The sequence below is a fragment of the Pyxicephalus adspersus genome, chromosome 6, assembly GCF_032062135.1.
Source record: "Pyxicephalus adspersus chromosome 6, UCB_Pads_2.0, whole genome shotgun sequence".
Classification (NCBI taxonomy): Eukaryota; Metazoa; Chordata; class Amphibia; order Anura; family Pyxicephalidae; genus Pyxicephalus; species Pyxicephalus adspersus.
Genome location: NC_092863.1, coordinates 35562598 through 35578906, shown reverse-complemented (window position 1 = coordinate 35578906; position 16309 = coordinate 35562598). Strand labels below are relative to the sequence as shown.

The 16309-nt window shown below is 37.8% G+C and overlaps 1 protein-coding gene and 1 long non-coding RNA gene across 2 annotated transcripts; one reads left to right on the top strand and one right to left on the bottom strand.

Annotated features, from left to right (window-relative positions):
• The first annotated feature begins 94 nt into the window (after positions 1 to 94).
• On the top strand, positions 95 to 5748 carry LOC140333517 (uncharacterized). Its single transcript, XR_011921380.1, has 2 exons — positions 95 to 640; positions 3077 to 5748. It is a non-coding gene; the product is annotated as an uncharacterized lncRNA (long non-coding RNA).
• A 390-nt stretch (positions 5749 to 6138) lies between these two features.
• Positions 6139 to 7162, bottom strand: LOC140332709 (olfactory receptor 6F1-like). The gene has a single exon (XM_072413902.1). It carries the CDS (start codon positions 7160 to 7162, stop codon positions 6230 to 6232), a length of 933 nt encoding a protein of 310 aa, XP_072270003.1. The 3' UTR covers positions 6139 to 6229.
• Between the last annotated feature and the right edge of the window lie 9147 nt (positions 7163 to 16309).

Here is a 16309-nt window from a genome sequence, read left to right as displayed (position 1 = left end):
ACGTAATCAGAGGCCAATACGTATTCGAAAGCCGACTGGACAATAGAGCCACCAATTACAGCACACGGGATAACGCCATGCCAATAGAGAGCAAAAGGCGGGTCTTAGATGGAAAACCGTTTCCTTGGAGAAAAAAAAGCAAACCAATGAGGACAGAGGACGAAACCGGATTTTTTTTAGCTACTTTAGCCGCCGAAATGACGTCGATGTGTTTCTATGGGAAAGCAGAAAGGGGCGTGTTTACTTGATTGGCAGAACCTTACTGAGTGAAATCAGCGGGAATGTGTGGAATCTATTGTGTGTGTATACACCACGGTGTATTTTTCTGGCTGCTATACAGTAACATTGGCTTGGTAAATCTTCCGTGTAAAAGCCATAGTTGTTCCGTGAATGGCTGCTGCATACAGGCCTATTTTTTAATGTAAACCACCTTTCAGGGCTTCCCTGGTCACGTGAGCAATTTTGTAGCCCTCCTCAGGCCAGAAAGATTTGTGTGCTGGCCTTATAAGTCGTGAGGGCGAATATTCCACGTTCTTTGGTAGGCCTGGAATTTACAAGCCAAGGAGCAACATGCCTGGCCAGCAAGGTAGCCCCTCCAGTGACAGGGAGAGGGTGTGCTTATTGTAGGAATTCCCAGGAGGTAAGAGTATTTATTTTTTGTTTAGCAAAGGATACTTTGAAAGTATTCTGCTAAAAAAATACCCAATTTGCAAAAAAAGTTCTTCTCTTCCATCACTGCTTGGGGTGCTGTTTGATGTCAGGGACAATGTATGCTCTGGAAGATAGTTGAGAAGAAGCACCCAATGCTCCACTAGTCAAATACCTAAATACTCAAAAAAAAAAAAAAAAAAAAAAAAAATATATATATATATATATATATATATATATAGCCTATAAAAGTGTATCTGCCTCCACAGGGCCTGATCCATCTTCACTAGCTTGAACCAACAATGTAGCAGCCACTGTGGCTGCTATCTCCCAATTGAAGCAATTAGGTTTGTCTTTAGTATGCTGAACAGTTAAGCTACATACACACTTCCAATTATTATCGTTGGAAAACGAACGACGAACGTTCATGCACGATATATATGAACGATCGTATAGCACCGATCCTGCACATAGAGTTAACGACACGATCGTTCGTAGATATTGTACACACAATAGATACGATCGTTTGAGCGATAGAGGAACTATGTGCACGACAGGAAAGTGAACGGACGTTCGTTCATCACGCATGCTCTGAACATGGACGATCAACGAACGACCGTACACACGAACAATGTTCAACGATCGTCGCCCAATCCGATCCGTCGGTCCGGTCGTTCGTTTCCAGCGACTTTCCTCGTTCGTCGGCGTCGTTGGTTACTTTTTTACGAACGATTTTTTTCCCAATCGATCGTTCGTCGTTCGATTGGAACGATAAAAATTGGAAGTGTGTACGCACCTTTAGTTATAGGCAATCTTCCAGGGCATTGTTTTTTTTTTTTTATGAGATTGGGCTTTTTATAAAGCAGGGAAACAGACCTTCCCTCAAACATTCCTTGGTAGATAATCTTCCAGGTCCTTGTTTTTCAATATCAGTAATTGATTCCCCACCGGGGAATGTTTGAGCCCTAAATGTTGGTTGTTCTTTATGGTTTGCAAAGCATACATTTTTAGCGTCACTGCTTTTCTGTGTGCTACTGTATTTTTGCTATAGAACTTCTTTCACTTGATATTTGTAAGGTAAAATTTTATTAGTGCAAAGGTACCATTAGTCCCTTCCAAGAGTTATATTAGTATGGCCAATGAGAGGAGATCAGAAAGCGCTGAGCCTGGATGGCCGACGGGTCTGCCCTCCTCCTCGTCTGATGATGTGGGCTGGAGGGACGGCGCAACCTACGCCGGCCCCCTAGCCCTACGTCATCCAGCTGGCGTGCACTTGTGGCGGTCCTAGGAACGCCGTCCTTTAAAAGGAGCGGCATTCTCTTGATCTCCCTGCTCCCTTGCACGCCAGCTATCACCATACAACCAGGACTATGTATGCCTAGTGCTTGCCAGTATTTTGACCATACTACCAGTACTTTGTATGCCTGTTGCTTGCCAGTATCTTGACACCAAGGTAATATCCAATGATATATGGCTTTAGAAACTATTCCCAATAATGTTTGGGGGCTTATGAAAAGAATTTATTCACTACTTTTTAAGGTATATCTATATTTCATACTCATTTTTCAGATCTCCAATCCTATTTAATACTTATTACACTGTTTCCTGTGCTGGGGAGATTTCATCACTCTAAACCTTTGCAGTAAGCAAAACCTATCACCTATACGAGCATCATGTCAGTCTTAATACGCCAGTATGATAATAATGAACTTCTATGAATCAGTATGTGACTTATAATTTCTAATAATGCCTAAAGTAATTAATGCCTAATGACTTTTTCAAAATAGATTTACCTATATGGATGGGTTTATCTATAACCCATTTATATTCATATACACTGTACTGATTTTGGTTTTAATTAGAAAAAGAGTTAACATCTATTTACCATTAGGACATGTATGTATAGTACATTTAATTACCAACTAAACTCCTATTGATTTGGATATAAATACTACAATTGCCAAACACATGTTGCCAAACTTTTACCCCTGAGGAAGCCTAATGAGGCGAAATGCGTCGGGTACAACTATCAACATGATCTAATGGTTAAAAGTTAATGGTTAAAGGTGAAACTGTATGGCAAGTTAATGTATATGTTTTGGCTAGATGCTGCATGTCTAGTGTCCCCTAGGGCCAATTTGACACTTGGCGGACCCCAAGACACTATTGTGGTCCAACCTTAAATTTGTCAATTATATGTTGTACTTTGTGACCTTTTGAAGCCTAATTTGTTTACCCTGCGCCACAAGAAAATATTGTGGCACGTTTACTTTATTTTGTTTATAGAATATAAAAAGTTATAAACACTATAGATTGTACACTAATACAGTTTTTGTGCCAAAAACCCTGTTTTCCTTTCCTTCTTTAATATCTTTTGATAAAGTGGAACTGAAGTCAAAATAAAAAACCACACCCTTTAACCCCACAGATCCGTCGATCCATTGGGGTGTTTCGTCCATGGAATCCTTCTTCGTCACCAGGCGCCGCCATCTTCTTTATCATCATATCATCATCATCTTCAAATTTTACTTAAGTTGCCCTTAAAGGTTAGGAAGACTTTTTACAAGGTCCCTCAAACTGGAGATGGTTTTCTTACTTTTGATATACTCCCACCACTGCCTTGGTTTTCTTCAATATTACAGATCACTGGGTGGGTAATTGGGCATGGGAGACAGAGGCCAGATAGTGAAAAGGCCAGTGTCTGAGATATATCTTCTATTAAAGAGTACAAATCTATTAGAAATGGTAAGCCTCAAAAATGTTCATTTTATTTTTCATCAATTCAATTGACTTCACACTTGAATGAGCCTGTTGTTCCTATAAAACATGCAGGCTCTTACAAAAGCAAAATAAAGTTAGTTTAAAATATTGAGAACATCTGTCATTAAGTGACCCTGTCACAGGAAAAAAAAAATCGGGCCAAGACAACCTGATTTAGACCGACCTTTCTGAAAGATTAGTTGCAGAAACATTGCTCTGTATTAGAGCCTCTAGAACCTCTCTTGTTCTCGCATGTCAAACAGTGGGTCCTTAGGCTGATGTGGTTGCCCTTGCTGATCTCCAGACACCTCAGGATTCAGTAAAAAGTGAAAAGTAAAAGTGGATAAAAGCTACATTGGCCCACAGAAGACACCTTCTACCACACACCAGAAAATGTGGTTGAGAAATATTACCAGAATCTCTGTTACAGGGAAGATTTTTTAGCAAATGTGTCTCCTCACAAAGTACTGTTTTTTTTTTTTCTTACAGCTTCTCATTTTGGTTTGTTTTTGAATGAAATAAGTGGAAATGCATAAATACATTTACGTTTCAGCATGCTTTGGAAAACACTGTATTGAATGTTGATGTGTTCACAGAAGTTCTAACCACCTACTACTCTAGCCAGGTGTATAATGCCTTTAGTTATACATTACATTTGATGTTACTAAGTTAAATGTATGGAAATGTAGATACTCACATATTGTAGATTTAAATATTATAAAAAAAAAGTTTCATTAGGACTATAGACAATACATATAAATGTGAAATTCTAAAATACAAAAAAAAAATGTATGTTAAATATGTTTGCAACATATTTAAATTATAATAAGGTATTCAAAATAAACATACAACAGAAAAAGCATTTTAATAATGCAAGTAATTTAAAATATCATTATTTGAAGAAAGTGGGGATTCTGCAGGGTATTTCCATTTACAGTGAAAATATGAAAAGCATGTTTTGCCAATGATTGTCAATGCCCTCAAGACACCATATACTGGAAAATTTAACCTGGATCCTAGAGAGCATGGCACAGTTTTGACTAACCATGGTCCCTCTTTGTAGAGGTCTGACCATGCCCCTATCCTGTGTCAGAGCTACTGTTCACTAATGAGCAGACAACAGGAGCTTTTTACATTGAGTTTAAGTAAAATAGTTAATCATTTATTTTCCAACTTTATGCCATACTTCTACACGTGAAGTCTGTAATTTCCAAAATTTCCCCCTGTTCACATCTGACCTGACTTTCCTGGTTGACCTGATTTTGTTATTGTTTAGTCTAGTATTGTTTTCTTTAAAATGTGTGAATTACAACCAACGTAGTAAGTGGTAGTTATTCAGAATTACTGAGAGAAAAGCAAATATGTTTACTTAAACCAAGATTTAGCTGCAAAGTTGACTCCTTGCCAGTTTGTCTCTTCCAAATAGATATTTTACAAATGTCCAAAATAGTGAGTTCCTTAGGTTAGGTCTCCTTTGCATCTTTGTGGTGTGTTACAATTTAAAATAGGCTGTTAACGTACCTTAGTGCACCTCATAGCAGACCTGACCCTTTTTTGGCCATGTACAGCACCAAAACATGCCAATGATTGTCTTTATTTGCCGAAGTGCGCACTCAATATGAGTGCATTGGGGTAGCATAAAGAAAAAAAAAAAGTATTTGAAATTTTATATAAATACATTGTACAGGACCTCTGGGATGGCTCCTGGATGGGAGATACGTGTCTTCATCATGTAGAGCATGGGCTCCTAAAAACCAGAGTATATGCTGGGAAAAGAGTCCAGGATTAAAAGGACAACTCTGCAAGGGTTTGCTATGGTTAATTTTATTTCGGGACTCTGCAATGGCAAAGAAGGTACTGGGTGGGCATTGCCATTCCACCCAGGTAAACCCAGTGGTTTGGCTACAGCAGACTGCAGGTCTGCTATAAATAGCACAGGTGTGGTATCAGAGCTGGAATTGAATTGCAGCAGCTAAACAAACTAAGAAGCTGTGTTGTTGTTGTATGAAAAGCACTTGATGCGGATTTGTTTTAATTAGATTTTTGAACTGTGAAATCCTCCCGAAGGACTGTTTCATAGAGGACTGTACTGGGGATTCAGTGGACTCTGCACTCGCCTAGTTATGTTGATGTAAACTTCCTTTTCCATGTTGTTTTGATATATGCAGAATAAAGCTATATTTTGGATTACAGAAAATAAATTTACAAACTTCTGTGTGCTTGTTGTAAAGGCTAATCCCCCTCCATATCACACCATGTATTTTAAGAAAATATCATAGATGTATTACATAAATATATGTTTGAGTAGCCATTAATTATTAAAAACTTACACAAACTTTACTCCCCTTGTTCTTTCTTACCTATTGATTACTTAGATACGAGGATAGTAATATGTAAAACTGCAAAATTTACTTGAATCTGAAAAAACTCACTCCATTTATATTTACAGTTTGGTACTAGAGTATACCTAGAACAAAGGTGCAGTTGTATTTGACAATATTACTATATTATATAATCCAAACAGTGAAAAACATGCCAGCACCTCCAGAAATACAATATATATAATTTACAATAATATGCAGGGCCTCCTAACTGAAATTTTCCACTGCATCTGTGAAACAGGAACATCAAACTCAATCATCAACTCAACTACAATATTTACTGATATTTTTCTTTTTAAATAGGATGTGCAACACAAATTGCAAGCAGAAGGCAAAGGGTAATCATGTTTTGTATTTATTGTTAGCAGAGATGCTGGTGTTATATTTTTTATTATGCCGTAATTAAATACTTTTCAGTTAAAATAATTTTTGCATTAGTGTTAGTTCCCTTTTAACTTGGCAATGGCTTTGAATAGTGCACTTTTCATTTCCTTGTTTCGCAAACTGTAGATCATAGGGTTTAGAAGGGGGACAATAACAGAATAAAATACAGACACCACTTTGTCAACTGGGGAAGAGTTCTTTGCTTTTGGACGTATATACATAAAAATAACTGTCCCAAAAAAAATTCCAACAACGGCAAGATGAGATGCACATGTGGAGAATGCCTTTTGGCGCCCAAGAGATGATGGTATCTTCAAGATAGTGATAACCACAGAAACATACGACATAAATGTGAAGGCAAAGCATCCAAGAATAACTGTCCATGCCACTGCAGAAAAGATTATCTCATTCAACCAAGTGTCTGTACAGGACAGCTGAAGTAGAGGACTGAAGTCACAGAAGAAATGGTCTATTGTGTTTGGACCACAGAACACTAGCCGTGTCATCATAAAAGCAGGCAAAGAGATGCAAATGCAGCCAGCAAACCAAGATATTGCTGCAAGCTTTCCACAAATAGATCTACTCATTAAAGTGGTGTAGCGGAGGGGGTAACAAATGGCCAAAAATCGATCATAGGCCATTATGGTCAATAGAAAATGTTGTGTGGCTCCAAGGAAAAACAGAAAGTAGAATTGAGAAATGCAGTCTCTGGTAGAAATTGTTTTATTTCCCATGCCTAAGTCTGTTAGCATCCTGGGAACAGTAACAGTTGTGTACCACATTTCAAGAAAAGAGAAATTTCCAATGAAAAAATACATGGGTTTGTGAAGTGATTGTTGGGATGTCACAAGGGAAATAATAAGCAGATTGGATATTAAAGTCATAGAGTAAATACTTAGAAAGAAGACAAATAAAAACAACTGAGTACCTCTGTCAAGGGAGAAACCTAACAGAATAAAACTTTTTACTAATGTGTGATTACCATTCATTCTGTATCTTTAGCATCTTAGCCTTCTGTAATGATAAGACATTTTATAAAAGATGAGTATAGCGAAAAAAAAAATATTGACTTAGCGACAATAGCCCCTATGACACTTTTAAACGTAAGAAATATATCAAGAAGAGTATCATACTATATAAAATAGCCTAAGAAAAGTACATCCTGTTTAATAAAATGGGTTAAACGCACCTAGTTTCCTCTTTTTACTGAGGCTGAGCTGGAATGAAGTGTGCTGGACATCTACATCTGTGAGAAGAATGTTAGTGATGTGAAGAGTAAAGAAGTTTATCTTCTAACTATAGTGCAAATAAACAAGGCTGCCAGTGACAGATGTAATGGCAGCAACCTTACTTTATTTATGTGTACATTTCTACCTTTAAACAGGACTTATTCTCATTATGAAGTATAGCTGCTCTTAGCACTAATATCTTGTGAAATTAGGGGAAATGTATGTTTAACACAGATGACATTATCTGTCATATATGGGACAAAGGCAAGTAGTAAAAACTATGTGAACAAGGAGGATGATGGATGTTTTATTGTATGTTTTGCAAGAATGTACTTTTACTTTAAAAAAAGAAGGGGCCTGGAATGAATGTGGTGGTGACAGAATATTCAAATAATATATGGTTATGACATGTTCCCCATCTAAAGGGATTATTACTGATGAAGTGACCCAAGGAAATCTTACCCCAGTTTGTATGCTTGTCTGAAAAGATTAGACTTTTTCGAAAGTTCTACTGAAATGAAAGACTGTTGATGAGTCTTGGATTGATAGTATAAGTAAAGCTACGTACACACGTCCAACGATTCCCACCCGATAATCGGCTCAGGGCCGATATAGGGAGAAAATCTGGCGTGTGTACAGCGCCAGTCATCCATCCTCCAAACAACCGTCCTGGCGGATCCACGGACAATGGATGAATATTGATCGTAATGCAAGGGAAGGGGAGAGCGCTCAGCAGGGTGCTGCTCCGTCGCTCTCCCCCTCCCCCCTGCATAGAGCAGAAGGGTGCTGTATGTACAGCACTCGTTCATGCATCAAGCAGTGCTAGTCATTGGAAAGGATTAAGAAAGTTCCTTTACAACGATTATTATAGCACATGTGTATGCAGCTTAACTGTTAAGCAAAGTAAGATTAGGGCTAATTACACAGGTGCAGTAATTGTTGTTGAAAAGGATCTTTCACTAATCTTTCCAATGACAAACAACTGCGCGATGAATGAATGAGTCCTTTACATACAGCACCTTTCTGCTCTATGGTGAGGACAGGGGGAGAACAACGGAGTGGCACCAGTTGTCTTACCATGCCTTTATTTGCTACGTCCTTGTACTTAACCTGTCACCTGTTTGCTCGTACCAGTGAGTAATCCCCAGTCCCTAAAGAAGTAGTTTTGCAGGAGAAAGAGATAAATATTGGGTAATACTTACACTTTGCAACTTTGTGAGAGCCTTCATTTACCATTAGTTTCTGTTTACTATACAGGTCAAGCAAAAAAGTTAAAAAAAACTCTAGAGAATAAACAAAATTCAGTGGTTTGTAATCATTTAAACTCTAACTTTAAAAAAACAAAAAAAAAAAACAATACAGACATAACATTTTAAATGTTAAAAACAGAAATGGTATGGTGTTATCTATATACTAATTTTACAGTTGTCAGCTTGATGTCTGTTTTTTTTTTTTTTTTTTTTTTTAAATTGGGACAATGACATGTTTTAGGGAACCAATTACCATTGAAAAATGTGCCTTTCCTTATATGTGATTTCAGATGCTTATCAGTTCAGAGTTTCAATTGTGCTTTTTTTTTCTTTCATAGTGAACCAAATGTTTTATTGAGTGACAGGTCTTGACTACATGCAGACCAGTTTAGCTTTGAGACTCTCTACTTTGGAACCATGTTGCAATGTGTGCAGAATGTAGTTTAGCTTTGACTTGCTGAAACAACTGATCTGCCTTAGAAAAGTGGGTGCCATTATATGTTGCTCCAAAATCTGTACAGATCATTCAGTATTAAAGCTACCTGTGCTATGTGTACTAATGCGTTCTCATACCATCATGATTGCTGACTGTTGCACTGTGCTCTGATAACAAGCCAGATAGTTTCTTTCCCCTGAACCTCAAGGAAGTGGGGTTTATGATTTTACAAAATAATTTGACCTTTCATTTTATCAGACCACAGTGCAGGCTTTTCACTTTTCATCATAAATAAACGTGATCATAGGGAAACGTAACTAAGCTTCTGCATTATGTTTATACATGGTTATTGATATACATTGTACAGTTTTAACTGGTAATTGTAGATGCTGTAATAACCTCTTTTCTCAGACAGTGTTCCAGGACCCATGCAGCTATTTCTAGTGCAAAATTGTTTCCGTTTGTAATACAGTGTTGTCTGTGCCACCCAAGATTACAGCTATTTTTTTTCTTTATCCCATATGTATAAAGATTTGTCTAGATTCTGGAAAATATTTAATGGTTTTGTGTCATATATGTTCTGCGGACATTCTTTTCACAAAGCAGTGCACCTTTCCCCATCTTTACTACTAAGTGAATCGGCCACTTTGGGCTGCTATTTTACCATCCACTTTACTGACCTGCTGCTAGTTTTCTAACTTTCCAATTTTGTTGTCTCTGTTTCAACTTTCGTTTAAACATGTTGCTGGCATCAGATTTAAAATAAGCATATATTCCTTTTTTATCAAATGATCAACATTCACATACCTTGATGGCTGATTATTTTTGGTTAATAAATGTTTCTCTAAGCTTTTATTCTTTTTTTTTAGCTATCTTGGGAGTCATTTATTGTTAATTGTATTTTACCCAGGGACATCTCACAGAAGAAAAACAAAATCTCATATTACAATTATGTACAGTCATAAGAAAAAGAAAGAACATAGTCTTTTAATTCAAAACGTTTACATATCAGGACATAATCCTCTGGTCCTTAGTAGGTTTTAAAATTACTTAAATCTAAGAGGTGTAAAACACACAACATATTCCACTGTGTCATTTTTTACTTATCAAAAATGAAGCCAGAATGGAAATTCCACGCGTGAAAAACTAAGAGCATCCATGGTTCAATGATTTGTAGAACTACTTTTAGCAACAATAACCTAAAGTTATCAATTTTTTGTATGAAGTTATCAGTGTATCAAATAATTGTGGAGTAATTTCGACCCACTGTTCTTTACACATTTTCTTTAGTTCATTGAGGTTTGGGCACTTTCAGTTTCTCATTAGTGTAATTATCTTAGTGCTACTGTTAACAATGATACAGTGTTTTCTAAGGTAAATCTTTGGTCCCAAATTATTTTCCAGTGGATTGGGGTCAGGGGAAATGCGAGAGCATGCTGCATGTGACAAGTTGAAAAAGCATTTTTTTCATAAAAGTTAAAACATAATTTTAAAAACAATTTTTTTTTTTGACACCAGAATGGTTCTATTTTTCACTTGGGACATGTTTTACAGCTGAGCAATTCTGGTTACAATAATATATGTAGACTCTTTGCAAGTGGCTTTGCAATTAATCAGCAGGCAGCAATAATCAATGTGTTGCTGATCATTCTACACAGTAATTAATGGAAAACCTATGAGATATATTTATATAAAAAAAGGTAAATTTTCCCCTAAAATTTAACTGTATTTGCTCTTTCAATTTAAAACTAAACGTTATCTAGGTAAATCTTGTTCAATTGGATCCTTGCTAGGTCAAACATCTAGTGATATCCTGTTCAACAATCTAGAATGTGTATTGTTGTGTTTTTTCCCCCTACCAGGTAGAGATTGAAAAACCCACACTTTAATGTATAAAATTTAAGACTTAACGGGAAGGGTGGAGGTTCTGGCATTCTACTTTGGAAAACTAGGTCCCCCTTTTGTATTTTTTCTAAGCAAATCAATGGTCATACATGGCAAACAAATGACCTGGAGGTATGATAAAATAGAACAAGAAACATTTTTCAATTGAAGAACGTATGTTGGGTGAATTTTAAAGGATACAATTTGACTTGAACAAATCTTGAATGAGACAGTTATGCCAGATGAATTTTGCTTGAAAAGGGAGATCATTATATTTTAAATAGAAAATTTTCAAAAAATATTTTTAGAATAAAAGACAAGTAATGTTTGCTAATTTGCCTGGCAAATGATTTATGAATAGTCATTTTTTTTTTTTTTTACTTGGTCTATGTATCTGTAGGTCGCCCTGACTCCTTCTTTTGTGATAATACTGTGTTTCCCCGAAAATTAGACCTACCTAAAAATAAACCCTAGCATGCTAATCATGCAGGGGGGAAATGAAAACCCTACCCCGAAAATAAGCCCTATCAGCAGACTTCTGAGAGTAGAGTCACATGGTACCTGGCGGCGGAGGGATACCAAAAGAAGACACCGGAAGCAGCGGGGATGCACATCACAGGATCTGAGTACGGTATCAGTGGTGGTAAATACTTTTTTTTTTTTTTTTAACCAAATGCTTACACCAATGATTTTTGGGGAAATAGTGTAAATGTTAGGGGGGCAAATGGTGCTTTGTATTGTGGGGGCACACATGGGCACAATGCATAATGCAGGTACCGTATGTATCTTCACATATGAGGGCATGCTTTGTATTGTGTGGGGGCACACAATAGGGAGAATGCCTTCCCCACATATTATAGTGCCTCCACATTACGGTATGTGTGTTCACATATGTGAGCATGTTCTATAGATTTTTGTAAATGAATAAACATAGATTTTTGTACATGAGAAAAATAGGACATCTCCTAAAAATAAGCCCTAATGCGTTTTTCGGAGGTAAAATAATAAAAGACCCTGTCTTTTTTTCGGAAACACGGTACTACTTGTATGTTTCAGCACTTTGCAATGTACTGAAACAGACACTAATTTTATGGAAAATCATCATTCGTTTACAAACATATTTACTTGGGCCATGTAAGATCCCCTTCACATCCTGCCAAAAGCTAGTTTGGTAACAATACCATGGTAACCAGCTTTGCAAGTCAAGTTGAGCTGATTTAACAACTATTTTGTAAGCGAGTTAATGCAAATAAATTTATCAATCTGACCAATCCATATACAGTATGAGGTTTTATATATATTGTATAGGTATATAAAGGTACATGTAGTTTTTTTTTTTTTTTTTTTTTGAGGTGGCAGAAATTTAGATCTATGTTAAAGCTGAGTTTTGTTATTACCTCAAAAAGTCAGTCAGTATGATGTAAATATAATTCAGTGTTCACCACCACCCCTAGCTGGGCACTTTTCAGTAACCACCCGGCTGTTTTTAAGTGGTTACTCAAACGTTGGAGACAGTACAGGGGCCACCACCTGCCAACAGCTTTTTTCCCACCCAGCTTAAAAACATTTCAGGAGAGCACACTGTAATGTGTAATTACACCTTTTCTGGCCTGTCCTTTACTAAATACGACTAGCAAAAAACTGGGCAGAGACCACAGCAGTATTATTAGCTTAGTTACTTCAGTATACTAAACAACAAGCTTTTATTACAGATACTAAATTTATTTATGTAACTATGTAAATATATTCTGGTGTCCTAGTTAGTCTAGAATAATAATAAAATGATAAGTACCCATGAATAACTAAGTCTCAAAACCTCAGATTAACAACATCAAATAAATAAATTAATAGAAAACAATATACCGTATTTTTCGGACTATAAGACGCTCCGGCCTATAAGATGCACCCAATTTTGAAGGAGAAAAACCTAGAAAAAAAAGATTCTGAACAAAATACTAAAAAATCACTCTGTGTCAATGTATCCCCTTCTAATCACTCTGACACAGAGTGATCAGAAGGGGATACATTGACACAGAGTGATTAGAAGGGGATACATTGACACAATGTATCCCCTTCTGATCACCCTGTGCCAAAAAATCATACTCACCCGATCCCGCGATCCTGTGGGCTTCTTCTTCTCCTCGCTCTCCTCCCGGCTGCAGCGCGTGTCCCCTCCTCCTCTGAGCGAGGAGAAGCCGACACGCATACCCCAGCGATCCCATAAGCAGGCTGATCCAGCCTGCTTACGAGATCGCGGGGGCACGGGTGTCGGCTTCTCCTGGCTCTCCTCCTGGCTGCAGCGCGTCTCCTCCTCTGAGAGAGGAGAAGCCGACATGCATACCCCAGCGATCCCATAAGCAGGCTGATCCAGCCTGCTTATGAGATCGCGGGGGCACGGGTGTCGGCTTCTCCTGGCTCTCCTCCTGGCTGCAGCGCGTCTCCTCCTCTGAGAGAGGAGAAGCCGACATGCATACCCCAGCGATCCCATAAGCAGGCTGATCCAGCCTGCTTAAGCGATCGCGTGGGCACGNTTGGCGGCTTCTCCTCGCTCAGAGGAGGAGGCGACACGCCCTGCAGCCGGGAGGAGAGCGAGGAGAAGAAGAAGCCCACAGGATCGCGGGATCGGGTGAGTATGATTTTTTTTAATTACCGTTATATTTAACATGTATTCGGTGTATAAGACGCACCCACTTTCCCCCCCCAGTTTTGGGGAAGAAAAAGTGCGTCTTATAGTCCGAAAAATACGGTATGTTCTATTTATTGGAAATAAGGAAAATATGAAAACTACCAAATTAGTTAAGACAAAAAAATACAAAGGAAAAATCCATAGTACAAATGTTAAACTATTGAAAATAAGGTATAAAAACCGACCGGTATGCCTAAAAAAGCCAGCACAAATATGCCATGAGTTATGCACCGATAAAGGAATGTGCTGTGAATGATCCTGTGAAAGCTACAAGACTCAGGACAGTGTGGAAGAGTATACTATGCAAGCTATCACTTTAACCGGAATGTTGTGTTTTTTGTTTTCAATAAGCTATCACTTTAACCAGAATGTTGTGTTTTTTGTTTTCAATAAAATTTTAATAATTTTCTGAAATTGAATAAGAAATTGTGTTGCAATTAAAACAAAAAATAAAAACATACATGAACAAACAATAAGAATCTTCATTGAAAAAAGGGGGAAAAGCAATAAAAATAACACAATAATTACAAAGACAAAACATGACAAAAATCCGAAAATAAATTCCATAATTGGAAAAAAAAAATGTAGCACAATGATAGATGTAACAACCTGGTATCAAGATCAGGTGTACTGTGGTGGTCCAACCAGGGAGTCCATACCATGTAAATACCAGAAAGGGTATCCCTAACAACAGCAGTCATCCTCTCCATAGTATCTGTGATTCAAGGCATAACAGCAGAGAAACTCAATGTAGGTTTCTGCCAAGCTAATGCTATTACTAGTCTAGTTGCAAGAAATACATGGAAAATCAACCAGTTTGCATGATTACAATATGAAAGGACATGTTTAATAATGCTGCCCAGGAGTTATTGCGTGTGGTAACTTGCAGTATGGTGCAGAGATGGTTGTACACATGTATCCGTAAACGCTTGATGACAGGACATTCCCACAAAATATGGAGAAAAGTACCTGATACTGTACAACCCCTAAAACACCTGGAAGAACCACCAGGGACAAATTTTTCAGTTCTAGCGGGGACCATGTACCAACGAAGCATCGTTTTGTATGCATTTTCCTGCGTAAGGACGTTGGAGCATGAAGAAACCCCCTGCTAGATCACATCCCAGTCTTCCGCGGGAAGGGTAGTTCCCAAATCTGCCTCCCACTTTTCCCTATATGATAGTTTCTGGGGCCTAGCTTTAACCAGAGCTATATATTAATAAGACACCAAGCCTGCTGATTGTGGGTTCTTTAAACAGCAAGATTCAAAGGTTCTCAATGAAAGGGGACTGGTCTATTTGCCCACCTGGTAAAATCATGAGGATTGTCTAAGGCTGGGGCAAATACAGGACATTGTAACACTCCTAACAGCGGAGTGTGTGGAGAAATCAAACCAGCTGGTAATTTTTTCCAGATCCTATTTGCTCAGTACATAAGACAAAGTGGGATCCTCTAATAAAGGTCTCCTTGAGAGGCCGGAAGCAATTTACGTAAATAGGTAATTTTTTTAAAACATTTTATTTTTATAATCATATTTGAAAACAAAATAAGAGTAAAACAAGTTACAGCAAAATCAAGTCGTACATACAAAAAAACACAGTAAATAACCATAAATAAAACATTTAAGGGAACCTTGTATTCAGAAATTCAGGAGCATCCATTAACCTTTTATAATTGGGGGAATCCTGGAAAAGGATCCAGGAAGACCATATTTGGGTAAATTGCTAGCTTCTATCATGGACACTTCCTGTTAGATCCTCCATTAACGTTAGCTCATTAACCTTACGCAGCCAGAGCCTCGGAGATGGTGGAGAGGTATTCTTCAATAAAGGAATACAAGACCTGGCTGCTGTCACCAAATATTTTACAATCAATTTAACAAAATTTTTGTGAAGCCAGTCATGTAGATACAATAGAAAAAAAAAGTCGGGGTCATCAGGGACCTCATGCACCGTTAACTTCTAGCTAACACACCATCCTAACCGTTGACCAAAATTCAGTGAGCCGAGGGCAAGACCAAAATACATGAAGTAATGTACCAGTGTCCTTGTTGCACCTCCAACACATCTTAGACACCTCCGGAAAGAAGTGATGAAGTTTATCAGGCGTCTGGTACCACCTGGTTTATAATTTATATCCCATTTTCTTGGTGTCCCTATGAATCGATACTTTATGTCAGGAGCAGAATATGCTCTCTTTGTGAATATGAGAAGGTCCTGTTTAGTTCCTGTTCCCAGGAGTGGAAAAAACTTGGTAAAAAAATCCACCTGAAGAGGAATTCAGCAGGGAATATATATTAGAGAGAGCATGTCTTGTGTCACCCTGACCTAAGCAGATCTGCTCAAAACACAGAAACCAGAATTGTGTTCCTCCTCCCAAGAGTTTAAATTGGATTTTTGGAGAGCTTGTCATCTTTTGTCAACACATTTTTGCGATTCTTACTGACAGCAGTCGTTCACTAGATCACTTTAGTGAACGACTCTGCTGTCGGTAAGGATTGCAAAAAATGTGTAAGTTGACAAGCTCTCCAAAAATCCAATTAAAACTCTTGGGTGGAGGAACAAAATTCTGTCTTTTTCAGCCATCTACCTTGACAGAAGATCCTATCCAGGACTCCAACTCTATCCAGGACATCGTCCTTCAGTCTCTGA

What these genes read in the sequence shown, in the direction of transcription:
- LOC140332709 (XM_072413902.1), bottom strand. Translation starts at nt 7,162, where the DNA reads ATGAATGGTAATCACACATTAGTAAAAAGTTTTATTCTGTTAGGTTTC.